We start from the raw sequence: 22,602 nt of genomic DNA on the forward strand, positions 1-22,602 counted from the left end.
TTTTTTCTGTTCCCATTTGCCTATTAATTTCTTCTGAGATTGGGCTTTGCTATTATAAGTTGCAAGTTGCCCCTCTTCCATTATCTCATTTTCTTTATTTTCTTGGACGATTTGTTTTGCCCTTTTCAGAACTCCTTTTTTTGTAGTTTTTTCTTCTGCATGTATAACTTGGGCTAAGATGGGGTCCTCTCGATGGGATTCTATGTATTTTCCCATTCCAATTATGGCATTCTGGTATGCCGCTTCTATTTGTCGTAATCCTCTTCCTCCATCTTTCCTGCTGACGTACAATCTATCCACATCAGCTTTTGGATGTAACGCACCATTCATGGTTAATATTTTTCTTGTCCTTCTATTAATATTTTTCTTGTCCTTCTAGTTAATATTTTTCTTGTCCTTCTAGTTAATATTTTTCTTGTCCTTCTATAATATTTTTCTTGTCCTTCTATAATATTTTTCTTGTCCTTCTATAATATTTTTCTTGTCCTTCTATTATTATTATTATTATTATTATTATTATTATTGGTTTTGATGACGTTTCAAAGATGTTTGTTTTATAAAGAAAATTTCCACACTCCCCTCCCCCCCACTCACAGGAAAATTAATCAAAATCGTAAAAAAAAAGAGCAAGAGAACTCGCATTACGTGATTCAATTTAAAAAATAAAAAATTTTCTGCTGACACGAAAAATTGTAATTAAAAAATAAATAAACGCGGACTATTTAATAATTTTCTTTTTTTCTTATTTTTCTTATTTTTCCGGGAGCCACGGAATGGAATTTAAATAATTAAGGATTATGTAAAAAAAATAATCCGAGAGGGGAGGGATGGGGGGAGGTTTGCGTCTTTAAAAATTCTGGAATCAGCCAAAATTTAACGAAAAATTTTCCAGTCGGCAAAAAAAATTGAAATTGGAATTTGCATGGTCTCATTTAAATGTTTCCCGTCGTTTGTGCGACATTCCCAAGAATGAATGAATGATTGATTGATTGATTGATTGGTTTTTTTTCCAGAACGCTTCCGCTCAGGCCGCTCTTCAAGCAGCTCAAGCATTATCCGGAAGTATCGACACTCAGGGAGGACCGAACACGGTTCTTCGCGTTATTATCGAGCACATGGTGTATCCCGTGACGTTGGACGTTCTTTACAAGGTGAGACGGAAAATTTTATTGACACGACAAAGTTTTCGTACGTAAAAAAAGGGGGGGGAACGTGCGTACGTGCGTACCGGATGTTAAAAAAAGTAAAACGTGAACGGAATTTGTAAGGTGCATCCGACTCTTCCTCCTCCTCGTCGTTGGTTTTTTTATTTGGTTTTTCCGGGGAGTGGAAAAGGGTTCCACATACCTCTGCCTCACACACGACGATACGATTACTTCCGTCGTGGTTCCAGAATCATTTTCTCTTTTTTTAGTGCCACGTGCGCATAAAAAATCCTCAAAACTTTTTTTTTTTTTTTTGTTTGTCTAAATTTTCGCGTTTTTCCATTGTTTTTTGTATTGTATTTTTACCGAAGGGGAGCGGGAGAGTTGGGGGGTTGTTAAAGTTTTCCTTTGAAAAATATTTCCAACAGGATTTAAAGTTTTTTTTTTTTTTTTTATTCCGGGTAATTTAAATAAAAACTTTTTAGTCAAAGGTTAAAATTTTATGTTTATACGTTTATTTATATTAAATCGTAATCGATAATAAAAAAAAGGAAAAAAGTAGGGGGAGAGAAAGAAAGGGGAAAAAAGGGGAAAAAAAAAGAAAATCGAAGGGGGAGTAAAAGGGTGAGAAAAAAAAAAGGAAAAACGTCAACTAAATTGTTTCCATATTGGAAAACTTTTTTTTTTTTTCCTTTTTAGAAAGGGTGAGAAAAACGTTGGGTGGAAAATTTTTCTTTTTCCTTTTTTTCCTTTTTTTTTATTCCATTTTTATATAACGATTTATAATTTTTTTTTTCTTTTTACCTTTTCCATTTATTTTATTTATTTATTTTCAAATTATTATTATTATTATTATTATTATTATTATTATTATTGTTATTATTGTTATTCCTAACTGTTAAACTTAAAAGGTTTTTTTTTTTTTTTGTTCCTTTTTCCAACTCTTATTTCCATTCTTTTCCTCTCTGACTCCCTCCCTCCCTTCCTCTCTCTCTCTCTTCTCTTTCTCTCTGTCTCTGTCGTTTCCTTTTTTTTCCTTTTTCCTTTTCCATTTTTTTTTGTATTCTTTTGTATTGTTAAATTCTCATTATCGAATGCCGATAATGTCAATAACTTAAGTTTTCAATATATATATATTTTCAAAAAAAAAAAAAATCCCATCAGAAATAATTTAATTATTTTGGTTGATGTAATGTGGAAAGGTGAAAAGAATAACAAGAGAGGGAAGTGGTAGGGAGAAAGGGGAGAAAGAGGGAAAAAGGGAAGCGGAGGGAGAGGAAAAAGGGTTGTGGAAAGGGTTTTTTTAAATAAAAAAAAAAGGGCTGCGAAGCAGACGAAAAACAGAGGGAGAGGGAGGGAGGAGTTTGTCGGTATAACTAAAAAAAAACGTTTTTATTATCATTATCATCCTCCACCATCGTTATTATTATTATTATCGATATTATTATTATTATTAAATTTTTATTTTATTAATCGATTTTTCCCTTTCGATAATTATTATTTATATTTATAAATATAAAAAATTAAATTTAACGTTTCGACTTTTTTCCTTTTATTTTCCTTTGATTGCTTTCGATAACGTGTGGGGGATGAGGGACGAGGGGAGGAAACCTTTGATAAATTTCGATAATTTTTTTTTTTAATGCGGTGACGTTTTTCCATGATTTATTAAGTTTTTTTTTTATTATTTTTTTTTTACGTCGAAAGTGTAACGTAATGAGTCAATCGTGTTCAGTCAATCAGTGATTGAAAAAATTTAACATCATCATCATTATCATCATCATCATCATCATTAGTATTAGTATTAGTATTATTATTATCATCGTTAATTTTTTCTTTTTTTTTATTCGCAGATATTTTCAGAGGTTGGCCGTGTTATGAAAATAGTTACCTTCACAAAAAATAGTAAGTAATAATAATAATAATAATAAATTGATTTTTGGGGGGAGAAGGGGGGAACAATTCATCTGAAATCACGTGGAAATTTTTTTTGTTTCGTTTCAGGTTCTTTTCAGGCATTAATTCAATATCCCGACGTTATAACGGCTCAAGCTGCCAAACTGGTGAGTTGACATTTTTTTTCTTTTTTTTTTTTTTTTTCCTTTTGAACGAGAGACGAAAAAAAAGAAATTAACGGTTTTTATAAGATTCTTAAATAGTTTGAATGAAAACGCCATGTTGAAATTTTTTTTTTTTAAATAATAATAATAATAATGATGACGAGAAAAAGTAAAAAGTTTTTTCTGACGAGAAAGAAAAAGAAAGAGAGAAAAAACATACTTGAAAAATTTTATTTAAAAAGAAAAAAAGAAAAAGTTTTAATTTATTTAATTTATTATGAAAAATAATGAATGAATGAATGAATGAATGAATGACTGAATGAAAGAGGGAAATATTTAATAATTAAGTAATGTTAATTACAATAATAATAATAACGACGAGAACCGACTATTAGATTTCATTAAATTACGAATTAAAGGGAAGAGTGAGTCAAATGTGTAGAGGGCCATGTAAAAATTTGGTAATTAAACAAAAAAAAAAAAAAAAAGATGGAACGTGGACGTCCAAGGCGGCGGTGGAAAATTTTAAAAAAAAAGAAAAAGACGAAAAGTTTCGACAATTTTCCTTTCGTTTTTTTTTTCTTTTTTTTTTCGTTTAAGGAAATATTTTTACATTATTAATTATTAAATGTATCATTAGAATGCTTTCATTTTCTCTCTCTGTCTCTCTTTTCTTCTTTCTTTCTCTCTCTCTGTCTCTTTCAGCTTTTTCATCCGTTATAATAAATTTTGTAGTAAAAAAAAAAATGTCGAAGGTTTAACAATCGATCGATTTATTTATTTTTCTTTACACGTTCATTATTATTATCATTATTATTATTAAATATTATTATTATTATTATTTATTAACAAAGGAAAATTGAATTCACGACGATTCGATTAAATGAATTGTTTTATTTTTGGGGGGCGTAAATGTGTGCGTGAGTGCGCGTGTAAGATTCAACAGGTTCGGTTTCTTCATTTCCGTTTCCTTTCCTTATTGTTCCCTCCTCCTACTTTTTTTTCCTCTCCCTCCGCGTTTTTCGATCGTAATGTCGTTTTATGTTTTTTTACATCTTTTTTCTTTTCGTTTTGTTTCCTTCACCGTTTTCGTCCGCGCCTCCCTCTTTTATTTCATTATAATTCTTATTATTATTATTATTTTTCATGTTTTGATTTTCCTTCCCCCTCTCCGATCGATTTTTTTTTTTTTTTCGTTTGAGTTCATTTCTGTTTCCGTTTTTCATTTACGTGAGTGACGATGAAATGAATTATAATTTTTTTTTTTTTTGTTAGGGAGTGAAAAAGGAAAGTGTGTGAGAGAGAGAGAGAAGGGAAAATGGAGTGAAAGGGGAGTCACATAATTGATTCGTGTTCGCATCGTGTTAATATTCATAACATAAATTTCAAAACTTATTTAAAGGGTTGAAGGAATGTCTGCGTGCGTGCGTGCGTGCGTGATTGCGTAAAAGAAAGGAAGTTTTAAATGTGAAAAGAGAAAGACTGAGTGAGTGTGTGCGTGTGTACGTTAAATAATTATGGCGACGCGTAGAGGACAGGAAGGGGGCGGACGGGCTTAAAATGGAGTCGAACTAAAATTTTCGAAAGTCAATTTCGATTATTATTATTATTATCGTTTTTTTAATAAAATTAAAGTCAAAGCCGAAAAAAAAAAAAGAAAAGTTTGCAAAGAGACCTTTCTCTCTCTCTCTCTTTTTCTCTTTCTCTCTCTTATGATACCCTTTTTTCCCCGGTCCTCCATTTTTGTTTTTTTTTTTTTCATCGAAGCGGGGGGAAAAAGAAACAAGGAAAGGGGGAGAGACAGAAGGAAAGACAAAGAGAAAATTTCGGTAAAAAGAGAAAGAAAGAAAGAATAAGAGAGAGAGAGAAAAAGTAATAAATTTTTAATTTCATTTAAATTCATTCTGTTTGTTCACTTCGTCAACCAACATGGAATAATTTAATTACGTTATTATTATTATTACTAATATTACCTTAAACGTTTTTACTTTTTACTTTTTTTTTTATTTGTCGTGCACGTTTAAATAAAAAAAAAAAAAAAAAAAAAAATGAATGATCGTGGCATTAGATAAAAGAAATCTCGTTCGGGTGTGGGAGCGGGAAAAGGGTGAGACGCATTTTTGAAGTGGAAATTAAAAGGGGGGAGGGCGAGCATCGTGTGTGTGTGTGTGTGTGTGTAAATAGAAAAAAGCAAACCATTAAAAAAAAATTTTTTTATCGAATTTCAAACGGTTAAAAACAGGTCTCGGATGGGGGCGGGATCGCTGGTGGTGGTGGGGAGAAAAGTGCGTTAAACCCCCCTCTAACGAATTTTCTTCTTTTTTTTTTTTTATTTGCCTGAAGGATTTTCGTTTGGATATTTTGATGAGAAATGTATTTTTTCACTTAATTACCAGAACGAGTGAAGAGAGAGAGAGAGCGATAGGTGGAAGGGGAGGGAGAGAGAGAGAGAGAGAGAGAAAAAAAAATAAATGAAATGTGAAATTTTTTAAAATTAGAAGCGTTAAATAAAAGAAAAAAAAAGATTTGATGATAAATGATTTTGTTCGTGAAAGAAGTGGAAGAAGAAGGGAAAAAAACGTTCATTTTCCTAAATTTTTGTACCTTCTACTTCCACGTTTATCTCCTCTTCCGCCTCTTCGATTATTTTAGCTTTATCCCAATCAAATCGTTTTCTTCTTTTTTTTCTTCTTCCTCTCACATTGTTTAACATTTAACGAGTTGGCAAGAACAAAAAAGAGAGAGAGAGATGAGACGACTGATTTTACCGGAAGCTGCATTTGATCTCGTTGAAAAAAATCTTTTTATTTTTTTATTAAAAGTTACAATTTATTTAATCTTCTCTTTATCCGATTAGGATAATGAGAAAAACAAGTCTGGAAAAGTCAAAAAAATAAAAATAATCCCGGAGCGAAACAGGGAAGGATAGGAATAACAAAAAAAAAAAAAAAATGTGGGAAAAGGTTTGACGGTGAAAACGACGACGACGAGACAGCGACGGTGACAGCGACTTGCCTTTCCCTCTCCCGCCTTTCCCCGCTGTTATGAAAAATCCGATTTTTCTTTTTTTTTAAATTCGTAAAATGTGAGAAAATACGAGAGCAGGTGACTGACGACTGAACGATAATTAAAAAGAAAAGAAAATTTTTTCATTTTCCGTTAAAGAAATTATATCCGGTTATTTTTTGCGCCATTTTGATTTTATTAATATTATTATTATTATTTTCGACTTTTGCTCGCGAAATTAAATAGTTTCATTATTATTATTATTATTTTTACTTTTCCCTATTTTTCCTTTTTCTCTCTCTCTCTCTTTCTGTTTTTCTCTTTCTCTCGCGCTCGCTCGTTTTCGGATTTGCGAAAAGTAATATTTTGATGTAAAACAATCAGAATCTTTGGATGAAGTTTCAGGCCTTTGAATTTTAAATTTTCTATTCCCACGACGAAATTAATTTCGTAACGATAACAATAATAATAATATTAATTTTATTTATTTATTCATTCATTCATTCACTCACTCACTCACTCATTCATTTATTTACTTTTGGATAAAAAAAAAGAAAGAAAAAAGAGAAAAAAAAGAAAAATGTTGAATAATAAATTATCGTTCATTGTACACGTCAAATTTAATTTTATTTATGCCGTGGCAGAAGATTATCGTCGTTATTAAAATTCTTTTTTTTTATTTTATTTATTTATATTTATTTTTTATTTTTTTTATTTTTTTATTTTATTTTTTTCGTAGCAGTCATTAATATCCGTTAGTGAATGAAGGCGAAAGGGAAAAAAGGGAAAAAAAAAATTTTTCTCCTGGAAAATCAATGGGGGGGTCAAAGGTCGGAAGAGAGAGGGATGGGTGTGGAGAGTAGCAAGTTCATTTGAGAAAAATAACGGAAAGAGTGAAGCGGATCGTGAAAATTTTTTTTTTTTTTTTTTTTTTTTTACATTCGTTTGTCGATTTCCTGTTGAAATCTTTGCCAATTTTTCTTCATCAAGACGACCTTTTTTTTTTTACGTTTCCTTTTTTGATTTTTCCTTTTTTATCGATCCTTTTTTTTATCTAGTTTTTTTCCCCTCCCCTTTCCCTTCGTTTCCGTTCTCTTGAAAACTCTTTAAAATCTTTTGTTTGCGGTTTTTTTTTCTTTCTTTCCAAAGGATTTCAACTTAATTTTATGTCGGATCGAAGTAGAAAAAAAAGGAAAAGTTTTTTTTTAACGTATAATGAAATGAAAAATTACGTTAATGTGAAATACCTTATTATAAGTAATGAGAGAGAGAGAGAGAACGAATGTGGATTTAGAATATAAAAAAAAGAAAGAAAAATTGTTTGTAAATGGTTGAAAAAGAAACCAAAAACGAGACAAGAAAAATTAAGAGTGGGGAGTAGTAATGAGTGGGGGGAGGGGTCGGCTCTTTGGCGTAAAAGCGTGTGGGGGTGGGTTGTTGTCGAGGATGGTGGTGGTGGTGGTAGTGGGACCCTCGAGATGAATAAACTTTTTTTTTTATTATGCTTTTTAACACAGCAAAACTTTTCATAAAAAAAAATTGCTTCCCCCTCTTCCTATTACCTCTCCTTCTACCCCCTTCCCCTTCCCTCCCTCTCTCTCTTTTAATTCTTTCAGAATATTCTCATTAATAATGTTAAGTGGTTTGAAAGTTTCAGGTGCTCGTCGTAAACTTATTTTTTTAAAAAAATTAAAATAAAAAAAAAAGCAGAAAATGCTTTTATAATATTATATTAATTATTTTTGACTAAATAAAAAAAATGGCGGAACAAATTTTCTTTTCTTTTTCTTTTTTTCTTTTTTTAAACAATTGGCGGGAGTTTTGTCGAGTTCACATTAATTTAATTATAATAATTTTAAATGCTTCCTTTTTTTTTATTCACTCTCTCTTTCTCTCTCTCTCTCTCTCTCTCTCTCTCTCTATTTTCTCCCGTATTTTTCCCCCCGCGCGAAAAGGGGGAGAAAGTAAAAAGGTTCATTTTAAAAATTAAACAATAATAATAATAATAATAATTTTAATGTAATTAAGAAAAACGACAGTTTTTTTATTAATATTAATATAAATCATTATCATCATCATCATTATTATTATTATATGAATTTACTTTCTTTTTTTTTTTGCGGGATTGGTCGATGATGGGTGAGGTGTAGAGGGAGGAAGCGATGCGACGAACAAAAGTTTTTCCTTTTGGAGGAGAAGAAGGCTGAAATGGGATTGATCGATAATGAGAGAGGGATGAGTGAAAAGTGAAAGTTTTTGTCGTGGGAGGGGTAAAGCTGAAAGGGGATTGGTCGGTGAGGGAAGAGGGGGAGGAGAAAACAATGTAAAGAATGGAAAAAATTTTTTTGTAATGATAATGATGTTGTGATTGATGGAATCTCCTTTGATTTTTATCAATGTTATTACTTCTCTCTCTCTCTCTCTTTCTTTTTGTGTGTTTGAGGTTGGAAAATGCAAAAATAATAATAATAATAATAATAATAATAATAATAATAATAATAATGAAATAAATTTACTCAATAAGTCGTATGAAATAAATTAATTGGATGAAAAAAAGGAGGGGGAAAAAAAAGTTTGCCTTAATTTCTTAAAGGGTATGGAAAACGAGATGGGGGAAAAATAAAAACATCGTGGCATTAGTTATTTTATTTTAATTATAAAACCGCCATTCGTGTTACTCTGTTTTCCGAAAAGGGAAAAAAGTTAAAAAGAGGAAGGGAGGGAGGGAGGAGGGTTTTCTTTTTGAAAAAATAAAAATGATACAAAAAAGGAAGTAGTAGAGAGTTTTCTATACATTTTCCTACCCCTCCCATTCTCCGCTTTCTTTCAGTTTCCCTTCTTGTCCTTTCGAATCCCCCTTTTCAAACTTTTTGCAACAACAACAACAAGAAACAAACAAACAACGCAGGAATAACGTAAAACGAAATTTTAATGAAGGATTAAAAACCTCAAAACTCCGGTTACAAAATATAAGTTGATTTAATTTAATGTATTAAGCGGTTTAAAATAATTAATCTTTTTAATTGTGTTTCGTGGACGTTGAACCTAGGTCCGGGGGTGGGGAGGGGAGTGGAGGGAAAAGAAATGGTGAAGAACAGGTGGGAGAGCATTAGGGAAAAATTGAAAAGTTTTTTTTTTTTTTTTTTTTTTTGTCGTGGAATTAGACACAAATCAAAAGTTGAAATCGGTAAAAGAAAAAAAAACCGAGGAAACTCTTTCTCTCTTTCCCTGTTACGATTTTTGTTTGTTCGTTTGTTTGTTTTGTTTGTTTCTTTTCTTCTCTTTTCTTTATTTTATTTTGAAAGTATTATTTCTTTACGTTGTTGTTTTTTTTTTCTGTGAGGAAAGGGTAGTAAGGAGAGAGAAGAGGTAGGGGTGGAAGGAAAAATAAGGAAACGGAAAGCGGTGAGCCGTTACAGTTTTATTTCCGATTGCGTTTTTTTTTTTTCTTCTTCTACGTCTTCTTCTTTTTCCCTTCCCCCTTCTTCCGCGCGTAAGGTTGTTTCCATTCCATTCCTTTTTTTTTATTGCTTTTTACTCGGTTTGTACTAGGCGAAGAACGAAGAGGTTGGAGGTGGGGGGAAAATACTTGTACACAAAGAATTTGATGAAAAATCAACTTTTGTTTGTTTGTTTGTTTGTCGTTTCAGTCTTTGGACGGTCGAAACATCTACAATTCTTGCTGCACTCTTCGCATTGAATATTCAAAACTTTCGGCACTTAACGTCAAATACAACAATGACAAATCAAGGGATTACACGAATCCGAATTTGCCAACGGGAGATTCAGGTTTGGACGGTCTCGGATTAGGGGGTGCCGACATATTGCCGCAACTTTTAATGGCTAATTCCACGCCTTCGAGGCACAGGAGCCTTCCGACGGATATGCAAGCACGTTTGGCTGCCGGTGAGTTCATTTTTTATTTTTATTCATTTCTTCCCGATTTAATTTTTTCACGGAGGCCAAAAAAAAAAAAAAATCCCAATGTCTTATCCTCGTCCTTGATTATCCTTGTTTCCATTGATCTTACCTTTGACGAATCCTGTGTGTCCTGTTGTTTCAGGTTGTTTACCAAATACAAAATTCCAGAGCCTGTAAATATTTATATATATTTATCACATCGCTTAAATATGTCTCTTTATATAAAAAAATCAGGTGAGTTTAAATTTTTTTTTTTCCTCTCTCTCTCTCTCTCTCTCTCTCTCCTTAAATTAGTACTTTTCTTCTGACACGTTTTTTTTTTGTGTGTGTGTGTGACGAAAATCTACTCCTTTTTTCCTATTTTAATATTTCGTAACATCCATTTTTTTTTCTTTTATTATTTTTAGTTATTCGGTAAATTTATTATTTACTGTCAAAACAATTTAAACGCAAAAAAAGGAAGGAAGAGGAAGGAGTTGCCGTAAATTTTAGCAAAAATTTTTTTTTTTGTTTTTTTTCTCTCTCTCTCTCTCTCTCTCTCTCTCGAAAAATCGCTTTTCTTACGTTTTTTCTCTCTCTTTCTCTAAAATCTCACTTTTTCTTGCGAAAAAAGAAAAAAAAATACAGATTTAAAAGTTAAGTGAAAAATTTAGAGAAAGAGAGAAAGGGAGGAAGGGGGAAAATTTATAAAAATCTTTTTTGTGAGTATCCTTGAGAAAAAAAAAATTTTTTTCATAGAGAAAAAAAAAAGTCATGAAGAAAAAAAAAAAAAAAAAAGTCGATGTTCGTTTCTTCTCTCCCCCCTTCCCCCGATAGATAGTTTTAACAAAACATTTAAAACCGGATGTTAACTCGAGACTCGGACGATGAATCCAGGAGTCATAGAGTAAATAAATTTCATTCAGAGCGCATTCAACGAAAAAAAAAAAAAAGTGATTGTTAGTCTGTGGTCGATCAAAAAATAAAATCATTACCAACGTTTGCGGTTAAAAAAAAAAAATTGCTTTTGTTTTTAATAGCAGTATAACCAACCGAAGCAAAAGAAAAAAAAAGAAAACAACAAAATGACGTCACGCGCGACGTCATTAATTCATTTATTTAATTATTTAAACGTTTTTATTAATTTTTTTACGCGGGGAGGATTTTAATTTATTATTTATTTATTAATTTATTAAATTATTTATTTATTTATCCGTGAAATTATTAAATTTGTCATCGTTCGTTGTTGAAAAAGTACAAAAAAAAAATTAATAATAATAATAATAAAAATTGAAAACGAATTAAATTTTATTTTTTAAAATTCTTGTTTGTTCAAGAGTAAGATTTGAATTTTTCGGATGAGAAATAGAAAAGAGAGAGAGAGAGAGAGAGAGAGAGAGACGGGGGGAGGATGAGAGAGAGAGAGAAGGAAAAAAAAAGAAAAAGTATAAAAGGATTTTTCTTTTTTCCTTTTTTCCTTTTTTTTTTTTTTTTTTTTTCCTTTTTTTTTTTTGATTACAACTCGTTTTCACTTTGTTGAGGATAATGGAAAACGATTTTTTATACCTCGTTAAATTTCTCGGTGTTTTTCGAATCAGTTTTTTTTTTCTCTCTCTCTCTCTCTTTCTCTCACTCACTCACTCGCGTTAGTTAGGTTGTCAGAAAAAGTTTTTCTTTTTTTAATGACCGTATACGAATTGTTGATGATGATGATGATGATTTAAAAAAAAAAAAAACTTTAATGATAATGAAATTACAAGATAATATCGAGAGTTAAATTACTATTATTATTATTATTATCATCGATCGGGAAAAATTTTGATTCGATTGATACGAATTTAGACAAAACGTCATCATCGATATTTTTATCATCACGTCAGCCATGTTGGAATTTTTTTCTTTTATGTTGACCATCGTCGTCGTCGTCGTCTTAAGAGTCACTTAAGTCGATTTGTTTGCTTTTTTTTTTTTTTTTTTTTTATATATTTTATCCTCCGGGGAAAAGTTAAATTGAGTTTTAAAAAAAAAGGAAAGAAAAGGAAAAAATAAAAGGAAAGATGAAAAGGAAAAAAAAATGGAAATTATTTTCTTCGTGAGAGTTTTCGTGGAAAAAAACAAGTTTCTAAATATGTTTTGGGTCCTCCCAAAGCACTTCATTTTTTTTTTCTTCTGCTTTTTTTTCCTTTTTTTCCTTTTGTTTCCTTTTTTGCTGTTTTCTTCGAATCTCTGTAGTCGCCCGCCGCTGACACATTTATTTATTTAATCGTGAATTTTTATTTTTTTTTTGGTTTTTCAACAGGAGCCCAAGGCGTTCTTCCGAATCCATTCAGTGGCATTCACAGCCTCACGAGTCCATTAGCATTTGCGGGATCCCCGGTGACGAGCGGCATGCCCTTGGCAGGTTTTGCTCTTCCTGGAGCAAATGCCGCACTCGGTGTACCTGGCATTAGATTGCCAGGATCCGGAGGATGCGTTCTCCTCGTCAGCAATCTCAACCAAGAGGTTAGTTTTTTTTTTTTTTTTTATCATTTTATTTTTTTTTTGTCTTTGTTTAGATTCATCTCCTTCATCACCATCACCATCACCATCATCATCATCATCCATTCTTTCTAGATTTTTTTCCTTTTTTCTTTTTAACCTGATGACCGTCTTGTAAAAACCACCGATAGAAATTCTTTTTGAAAAGAGAGAAAAGGGAGGGTGGGGGAAGGAATGATAGATCGCGCGGAAGAAAATTTTAGAAGTGGAAACGTAAGGAAAAAAAATATTTTTTTCCATTTTCATTTTCCTTTTTTTTTCCTTTTTCTTTTTTTTCCTGTTATTTTTCGTTTCGACGATTAAGTTATTTGATATTAAAATCCCAGATTGTTTTATTATTATTTTGTTATTTGTTTTTTTTCCTTTTTTCCTTTTTTTTTTTTTGCTTAATAATTTTTCAATTTTCTTACCCGTCGCCTTAAGTTTTTTCGTTCTTATCAATGTCACTAAAATATTTAAAAAAAAAAAAAAAAAAGAAACAATAAAAAAAGGGGTAGGGAATTGGGGGAGAGGGGAGAGAAAGAAAAAGGAAAAAAAGAAAGAAATGTACGCTCGAGGAAAATTCAAAGGAAAAAAAAAAGGAGCGCAACGAAATCCCGATGGAATTTTTTTAATTTCATTTTATTTTAACTAAATTAAATTTTTTTTTCTTTTTTTTTTATCCCTTTTTATTTTTGTTATTAATAATAATAATAATAATAATATTATTATTATTATCATCATCATCACCATTATCATTATTATTATTATCATTTTGTTATTATTAAAACAACGAGTGTGTAAGAGCGAATGTGGGGTTGATGCGTAGTCGAGTACGTCGAGTACATAATAGGTTGGGATACGACATTTTCCGGTTCGTCTTCTGCTTTTTCTTTTTTATATTGCGAGTTTAACATTACAAATTTATCGAACGGAAATTATCGTCGTTGTTACCGCCGACGCCGCTGTCGCCGCCGCCGTCAATCAAAGTATTATTATTATTATCGTCAATGGAGGGAGGGGAAGCACACATCGAAATGGAAAACGACGGACGAAACCTTAAAAATGGGGGAAAAGAAAAGAGAGAGGAGCCTCGAGGATTTCCACGGGATCGATTCCCATTAATTATTTAAAAGTCTGGGAAACGAGTTTTAGGCGAAAACGGAAAGCCCCAAAGGAACGAAAACAAAGAAAAACGGAAAAAAAAAGTTAGAAAGGAAAAGTAAAAGGAAAGTGGAGGGAAGAGAGGAAGAGAAAGCGGGAGAAATTATGGTTGGAATACGGTTTTGAAAACGTGGAAAGAAGGGGGGAGGGCGAGAGGGAAAAAAGAAATGGGATTCCGGAAGAGGTTGAAGGGGAAAGGATAGGGAGAGAGGGAGAAGGTTAATGACTAAATACCTGGCCTTTTATTTTCTTAACGTGGTTGGCTTTTTTTTTTTTTTTTTTACAGGAAATAAAATTAAGGGTAAATTAATTGATATTTACGGTTAAACTTTTTGCGTTTTAAATTTAACGAAAATGTTTTTTTTTTTTTTTTGTTAAATAAACGACGACAAAATTCTTTTTATTTTTGGTTTTGTCGCAATTTTGTGAAGAAAAAAAAAATACTCCGCGTTTAACGATTAAAATCGAAACGTGGAAAACGCGTTTTTTTTTTTTTATTTTTTTTTAATGGAGGAAAAGGATGAGAATTGAAATCGAACGGAGTTTAAAAGAAGGCTGTGCTTGAGGCGATCGTGGAGAAAACCAAAAAGAGAGAAAAAAACGTGGAACGAGAGTTTTGGCGGCAGTGAGTTGAAGGTGGTCGGGAAGTGGGGGGAGTGGGTATAAAAAGATTTTTGTTTGTTGCAATAGGAAAATCTTCAACAAAACAAAAAGTTGAAGTTTTTGAAATTTGATTTGATTATTTCATTTTTTAGGGGGGCGGTGAAGGGGAGGGGAGGGAGAAAACGCACTTAAACAAATATTTGATTGTTTATTTAACGATTTTCACGAATTGTTTCAAACGATTTTTTCCACTTAAAAAATTTTTTTTTTTTTTTTTTACTTTTTACTTTTCGAAGTTTATTTATTATCCGGTTTGAGAAAATTTATGACTCGTTAAAAATTCTTAGAAAGAAAATGTTTTCCCAAAGAAAAAGAAGAAGAAGAAAAACAAAAAGAAAAAAAAATCGATATCGCGGTTGGAAAATTTAAAAAAAAAAAATTCAAGTTTTAAAAATTTTTTATAGGTAAAAAAAAAAATTTTTCCCATAATATTTGACGTCATCAAACTTATGTTAATATTGGAAAATGATAATAATAATTATTATTATTGGAAAGTTTTTATTAAAAAAAAAAAAATTAAAAAGCAGACGACGGAAAGTAAACATTAACCGATTCAGGGTGGGTGGGGGGTTGGAAATACCTTTTAGTCATTTGGTATTAACAATAATAATAATAGAAGGCTGTGAGAATCGTACAGGTGATAAAATCGTTCGGTTCGATAAAATTATTTTATTAACGAATGCAAATAAATGCATCGTTCAGAGATGAAAAAGAATAATGGCGGAAAAGGGGGGTGGGGTGGAATGGGAAAGGGGGCGGTAGGAAAACGTTAAAAATAAAAAGAAGACGGGAAGAAGGGAGGCGGTGGCGGTGAAAGGAAGAAAAAGGCTCGACATTTTATTTAATTAATTTTTCCATCGGGTGGGAAAAAAAGGGAAGGGGGAGGAACGGTGACCGGAAGCTGTGGCGATGGGTGAGAGAGAGAGGGAGGGAGGGAGGCCGGTGGAATAAAAAGGCCCGCTAATTATTTTATTGTTTATTTATTTACGTTTTCCTTTGTCGGATGGTTTTTTTTTTGTGATAAATCCACGTGTGTGCAAAATTCTGGGGGGTTTATGGTCGATGTGTCGAGTTTTGTTGCAACTTTATCTCTTATCCTCTCTCTCCCCCTCCCCTCTCCCCCTCTCTCTTTTTGAATTCATTTCAACTGTTTGAATTGTCAAAAATTATATAATAATGACGGTGAGAAAATGAGGACTATACAAATGAAAATAAAACGTAGCAGTTCGATGGGGAAGGAAAGCGATGAGGTGCCGGATGTAGGGAGGGGGAGGAGCTCAAAGGAAAGAAAAAAAAAGCTGAGGTTGTGAGAGAGAGAGAGAGAGAGAGAGAGAGAGAGGGGGGGGGGGGAGAAAAAGGAAAATGTGAAAGAGAATTTCTAATTCCGAGTCACGACCTGGCTTTTATCGCACCTGATCAACATAAGCCTGTAATACCTTTCGTAAATCCAATTTGGACTTTTCCCTTCCTTCCTTTTCCTTTGATTTTCTCTCTTTACCCCCTCCTCTTTATGTTTTCATTTTCCTTTGACTTTGGTTTCCTTTTTTGCTTTTTATTTTTTTCTTTCGTCGTCGTTCTCGTTATTGTTTATCCCGTAGGTTTTTTTTTTTAAATTTTTTTCGTCGTGGAATTATATATATGATGCTTTCGAAAACTTTTCCTTATTTCCAGTCGATCGCAACAGGAAATCCTTTCCTCTCTCCCTTCCTCCTCCTCCTCCTCCCCTTTTCCCTTCCACACACGCACAAACTTTAGTTTCGCCGAGGGTAAGTCAGTCGATTTAATTAACAGTTCACATATGTGTCGATAATACATTTTTTTTTAAATATAAAATACATATGTGTTCGCTTTTATTTATTTATTTATTTACTTATTTATTGATAATAATGATTATTTATTTATTTATTTTTATCACTTTTAAACTACGTATAAATAAATAAATAATCATTTCGTAATCTTGAGTACTTTTTAACTGTCTGTTTTTTTTTATTTATATTTTTCGTACGTATTCGTGCGATTCCCTGTTTGCTTTCTTTCGGGTCGTGACCTTTCATTTCTCTCTCTCTCTCTCACTCTTCCTAAACAACGATAATCTATATTATTATTTATCCGTCCTTTCAAATATCTTTCTAACTGTTTAACTTTCTCGTTCTTTCGACTTTTTAAGTCTCTATTTATTTATTTTTGATAACATGCAAAAAAAGAGAGAAAAGATAGAAAAGAAAATAATAATAATAAATGAAAGAAAAAAAGGATATAAAAAAAAAAAAAACAACGGCTCTAAAGAAAGCAACAAAATAAATAATGACGATGATGATGATGATAATAATGATAATGATAATGATAATAAAAATCAAATTTTTAATAGCGAAAAAAAAAAGAGGAAAAAAAAAGTTTTTATTTTTATTTTATTTTATTTTGACGTTTGATTATTATTATTATTATTATTATTATTATTATTATTATTATTATTTATCGCAATTATCATCATCATCATCATCGTCGTTTAAATTTATACGATACGTATACGTAAAAAAAAAATAAAATAAAAAAAGAAAAGGAAAGGAAAAAAATGAAAAACGTTCGCCATCTTTTTCTCGCAATTCGTTTTTTTTATTTATTTATCTGTTTATTATTATTATTATTTAAGTAGCTGCCGCTGCCGCTGCTGCTGCTGCTGCCGCTAGCTTTTTTATTTATTATTTTATTTACTTATTTACAACTAATCTGTTGCTCTTTTTTTTTTTTTTTTTTTTCTTTTCTCTAGATGGTCACCCCTGATGCTCTGTTTACTCTGTTCGGTACGTTATGCACTATTTATTTCTATTTATTTATTATTAATTTTATTTTATTTTTTATTTATTTTTTCTACTGTTTATTTATTTATTTATTTATTTATTTATTTACAAATTCATTCATTATTTTTATTTTATTTATTTATAAAAAAAAAAAATTTTTTTTAATTTTTCTCATTTATTATGTATAACCGCATTTTTATTTATTCTATGACTTTGTTGTTGTTGTTGTTGTTACTGTTACTGTTTATCTTTTATGCCACCTTTTTTTTGCTGTCTGCTGTTGCTTTTGCTGTCGTACTGAGAAATTTCGTTTTATTTTAATCGCATGTTAATGATCGCGAAGTTCAAATTTTTTTTTCAATTTTATTTTACTTTTTTTTATTATCGTTTTTCCTTCTCCTCCTCGTTGTTTTATTTTTTTTTATATTATAATTTATAAAATAAAAAATAAATAGAAAAGGAAAGAAAAAAAAGGAAAATTTTTTACAACCCGGTAATAAAAAAAAAGGAAAAGGAAAATTTAAAATGTTACTACTACACGACGATTAGATTACATTAAAATTTCAGATGAAATTTGATATAAAAATGGCGATGGATTCCACCTCCATCGCATCATCATATACTTTTTCCGTTTTATTCCGACAGGGGTGCCAACAACAACAACAACATTTCTTTCTTTTTTTTTTATTTGTTTGTTTGATAAGGATTCGAAAAAAGATTTCTTCTCAGACCAATCGTCGTCATATCATTTACATAATGTTTTAAAGCGTTTCCGTTTTTAAAAAAACGTGGAAATGTTTTGTAGACGAATCAATTTCCGGTTTCGTAATTAATTAATTTATTTATTTACTTATTTTGCGGCCCGTTTACGCTTGCGTGTTTTGTTTTTCCGTTACAAGAACAAAAAATTAAATAATTTTTGTGTTTTTTAAATTAGAATTTAATTTTTAATCGGAATGATTCGATCGATCAATCGATATATCGTTCGATAAATCGTTGAAAAAACGTTTTCTTATCGAACTATTCGAAAAAAAATATATATATATATATTAATCGGAAAAGTGAGAGTGAGAGAGAGAAAAGTCGTTGTTGTAATTCCGTGCAAAAAACTTTTTTTTACGTTAGATTTTGTTTCGTCGTCAAAGGAATAAAATAAATGGAAGAAAAAAAAGAGGAGTTCATTAAATGGATTTTCAAGATGAAAACTTTTTTTTTTGTACACTTTTCTTTTACTTTTAATGTTTTTTTCACTTTTCACTTTTCTTTTTTTTTTTTTTGTATAATTTGTCGTTATAATTTGATTTGATTTGTTATTATTATTATTTTTATATTGGCTTTGTTTGAAGATAGTTTTTAAAAAAAAAAAAAAAAAAAAAACGTTTCGCTTTTTTTTTGCATCAAAAAAAAAAAAAAGGAAAAAAGGAAAAAACTTTTTTTTAATTATCATAATTAATTAATTAATTTTTTTTTAAATAAAGAGTCGTGCCTTAGGCCGTGGGGAGGGGGGAAAGTATATATTCAATAGCAGAGGGACCGTTAATTAAATAATCTTTAGTTTTGAAAAACAAAAGAACGGAAATATACAGTTCGTTGATGAAAATTTTCACAACAATAAATAAATTAGTCTTGTTCCACGTTCAACCCGAAGGTTTTTTTTTATAAAAAAAAAATTTTTTAATTAAAAAAAAAAAATTACGTCGCTCAGTGACATCTATTGATATTTTTATAAAACAAATTATAGGTATAAATACCGGAGAATAACGAATTTTGGAATTAATATACGGAAAATTTTAGAAACTTACGATTTTCCATTTTTTTATTGTAAATTTTTTATTTTCAACGTAAAAAGATTTATTATCAAATGATTTTGAATACGGGAGGAGAAATCAATTTACTTTCTGATTTAAACGAATAATTTTTTTTTGTTTTATTTTAAAATGACGGAGTCATTTAATTGTAATCATTTGATTCGTTACGATCATTTTAGAATTCGATTCTCTTTGGAGGAGGAGTCGATCGTCGATTCCTTAATGCGGGCGTAATTAAACCAAGGGTGCCAACTTAATTAATATCCGTCGTGTTTAAAAAAAGAAAAAAAATCGTAGGGTACACGTTCATGTACGTTCGTTCTCTCTTTTTTTTATATTTAAAAAAAAATTCATAGAGATGTAAAAATTTAAAGCAGACGAAAGTTTTTTATTTTATTTTATTATTTCTTTTTTTAATGTTTCGGGGTTTCGAACAATAACGGGAAACTTTTTCGTTTGGGAGTTTTTTTTTTTCTTTCCATTTCTTTTCTTTTCTTTTTTTTCCAGAATGTTCTTTTTACTTAAAAAAAAATGAAAGAAAATAAAAGAAAAGTATTTCAATTAAAATAAAATAAGTTTTGTGCTTGAAAGTTTTTGCACGATTGAAAACTGAGTTGAGCATGAAAATTTATCAGGTTTTTTTTTCCCCTCGGAAAATTTCTTTTCTTTTTTTTTCTTTTTTCATTTCGTTTTCCGACGTTTTTCGTTTTTGTCGTTTTTCCTTATTCTTCTTTTTCTTCGTCGTACCTCTTTTCTCTCTCTCTCTCTCTTATCGGGATATCTCTCTACTTTCACATTTCTTTTTCCGCGAATTTTCTTTTTTTTAATTTGAAAAAATTTTTCGTTTGTTTTTTTCTTTTTTTCACGTGGAAAGGAAAGGAAGAAAAGAAATTCCTTTTTTTTTATTCAACGGGAGACCGTGAAAACCTTTTTCGTTTACCTCGAGGTTATTCACTCAAAAAGAAAATTTTTTTTTTTTATTTAGTATTCGTTATGCAAACGATTGAGGAAATGAAAGATTACAGAGAGAGAAAGAGATAGAAAGGGTTGATGTGAGACAGAGAAAGATAGGGAGAAATTGGGGGGACCCGAAAAGAGTAACGGTTAACAAAAAAAAAAAAATTTCCGGTTTGAAATTTATAATCGTGATGACGTCGATTTGAAATCGGGTACGGGGAGAAAGAGAAAGCGAAAGAGAAGGAGAAGGAGAGTGAGTGAGAGAAAGAGAAAAGGAACAAAAAAAAATGGGGTTATAATTAAATTAACCGACATAATGGAATTTCGAAACATTTTCTCATTTTTCTTTCCGCCATATTTTTTTTTTTTATTATTTTTTTTCGTTTTGTTTGTTTCGTTTTTTTTTCTTTTTTTCTCGGATTAAAAATTGCCTTTGAGAGTAATTAGACAATTTATTTCGTTTCGATGTCTTTTCCCCTCCCACTTGCCCCCCATTTAACGCCGCGTTTCCCCCTTCCCCCCTCCCCTATGACTTCGTCGGTGTTTTTTCTTTTTCTTGTTTTATTTTTCGCTCACTCGATTAATTAATTAATTTAGTTTTTCTCGAGAGAGAGAGAGGGCGGAAATGGAATCAGGGAAAACGGAAGTGTCTTTTTTCCGACCTCCTCCCCTCCCTTCCCCCGCAATAAAAAGATAAATTATTATTATTATTATAATATTAATTACGTCGTTACGTTTGCTACCGCCGATGATAACGTGAATAAAAAAAATTTTTTTTTTTTGTTTTTTTTTTTTTTAAGTTTTCGGTTGGCAGCAATGACAACCGTTGCCGGGGTCGTGGTTCGTTTCTCGCGTTGACGACGCGTATTTTTTTTTTTTTTTACGGTTTGAGGAGTATTTTTATTACCGCGGTATCGTTTTTTTTTGTTATTTTACGGTTGATTAAAAATTGATTCGATTTATTATTATTATTTTTTTTATTATTATTAAAACCGCGGATGTAAACGCGAACATTAAATTCTATTAATATTATCATTATTATTTATTTTGTTTGAATTTGTCTCGGAAAAACAAAAAATGAAAAAGAAAAACCAGTTTTTGTTTTTTTTTTTTTTTTCTCCATTTTTTCCATTCTTTGTTTTTCAATAAACGGTTGTTGCGTGAATCCGTGACGTCATTAACGAAACGTAAAAATCATTCTGGTAATTTACTCCATTTTTTTTTTTTTATTACTTTTTAATTACTCGATCGCCTTTCGAACGAACATCATCTGATGATGATGATAATAATAATACCGTTGGATTTACGTGTAATTAGTTAAACCTTTGACGAAATTAAAATTTCGCGCTTATATATAAATTAGAGAGGAAAAAAAAAAATTTCGATTGAAATTAATCCTTCGATATGACGTTAATTTCCGGTTAATCGTCGATTCGCTTCCGTTTTTTGTTTTTCGATTAGTGAACTTTTTTCTTTTTTTCCTTCTCTCTCTCTCTCTTTATCTCTGTTTATCTCTCTCTATTTCAACAATTTGAAAATTCGTAAATAATTTATTTATTTATTAAAAAAAAAAAATTTTGATGATGATGATGATGATTGATTGTAACGATCGCGCGGCAAAATATCGTCTGCTAGAATTTCGTTTTTCTTTGAATTTTTTATATCGGACGGAAAATTTTGTTTGTGTGTCTTCATCATCGTCGTCATCGTCGTAGTTTTTGTTTCTGTCCTTTTTATTTTTCATACGTATTACCATTATTATCATCATCATCGTGGTCGTCGTTTAGCTTTGAGAGTTATCCTTTGACTTTTTCTACCAACCATTTTTTTTTTATACAGTGCGCGATCAATTTTTTATTTTTATGTATTTGTTTCGTTTTTTTTTCTCTTTTACGATTTTTTCTTTTCTTTTCTTTTCATTCTTTTTTGTTATTATTATCATCATCGGTAGTATTATTATTATTATTTTATTCTTTCTCTCTCTCACTCTCTCTCTCTTTTCCAGTTTCTCGTTTGCCAATTTGTTCCGTTAGAGTTTTTTTTTTCTGGCTTGTGTTTATTTTACGGTTCTTTTAATAATAAATATCGTCTGCTGTTGAAAAATTCAAGTCGTGTGAAAAAAAAAATATATAAAATAATAATAATAATAATAATAGGAAAACCGGAAATTGAGTTTTATCAACTCCACGACAGCAAAAAAAAAAAAAAAAGGAAGAAAAAGAAAAAAAAAGTTTTTACATTTCAATAATTGTGATTTATATAAAAATAATAATAGTAATAATAATAATAATAATAATAATAATAATAATAATAATAATAATAATAATAATAAGAAAAAGAGGGCGCTGGTGTTCCATGGTTGACAAGCCTTTTAGTCATATCGTTTTCTTTAATTAATTTTAATAGTTTTTTTTTAGGGTTTATTTATAAGTTATATATCAAAAGTTTTGTAATTTAGTCTAGTTTACAGTGATATAATTAGTTTTTTAAATTATTTAGTAATAACTATATTATCTCAAGTTTAAATTTACAAATTGTTCAACGATTCCATGTGACAAAAGGAAGCGTGGGCAATAAAAAACCT

General features: G+C 30.5%; 1 protein-coding gene across 1 annotated transcript in view; it reads left to right on the top strand.

Annotated features, from left to right (window-relative positions):
• Phum_PHUM576170 (Polypyrimidine tract-binding protein, putative) overlaps positions 1-22,602 on the top strand; it is a gene marked incomplete at both ends in the record, with an annotated part of 37,211 nt that overhangs the window by 11,373 nt on the left and 3,236 nt on the right. Inside the window, 5 exons of the mRNA XM_002432148.1 lie at positions 1,014-1,188; positions 3,150-3,208; positions 9,862-10,121; positions 12,454-12,613; positions 17,223-17,256. Coding sequence (XP_002432193.1) covers positions 1,014-1,188; positions 3,150-3,208; positions 9,862-10,121; positions 12,454-12,613; positions 17,223-17,256 — 688 coding nt within the window. The remainder of the gene's footprint in view (positions 1-1,013; positions 1,189-3,149; positions 3,209-9,861; positions 10,122-12,453; positions 12,614-17,222; positions 17,257-22,602) is intronic.

The sequence above is a fragment of the Pediculus humanus genome, genomic scaffold (assembly GCF_000006295.1).
Source record: "Pediculus humanus corporis 1103172108306 genomic scaffold, whole genome shotgun sequence".
NCBI lineage: Eukaryota > Metazoa > Arthropoda > Insecta > Psocodea > Pediculidae > Pediculus > Pediculus humanus.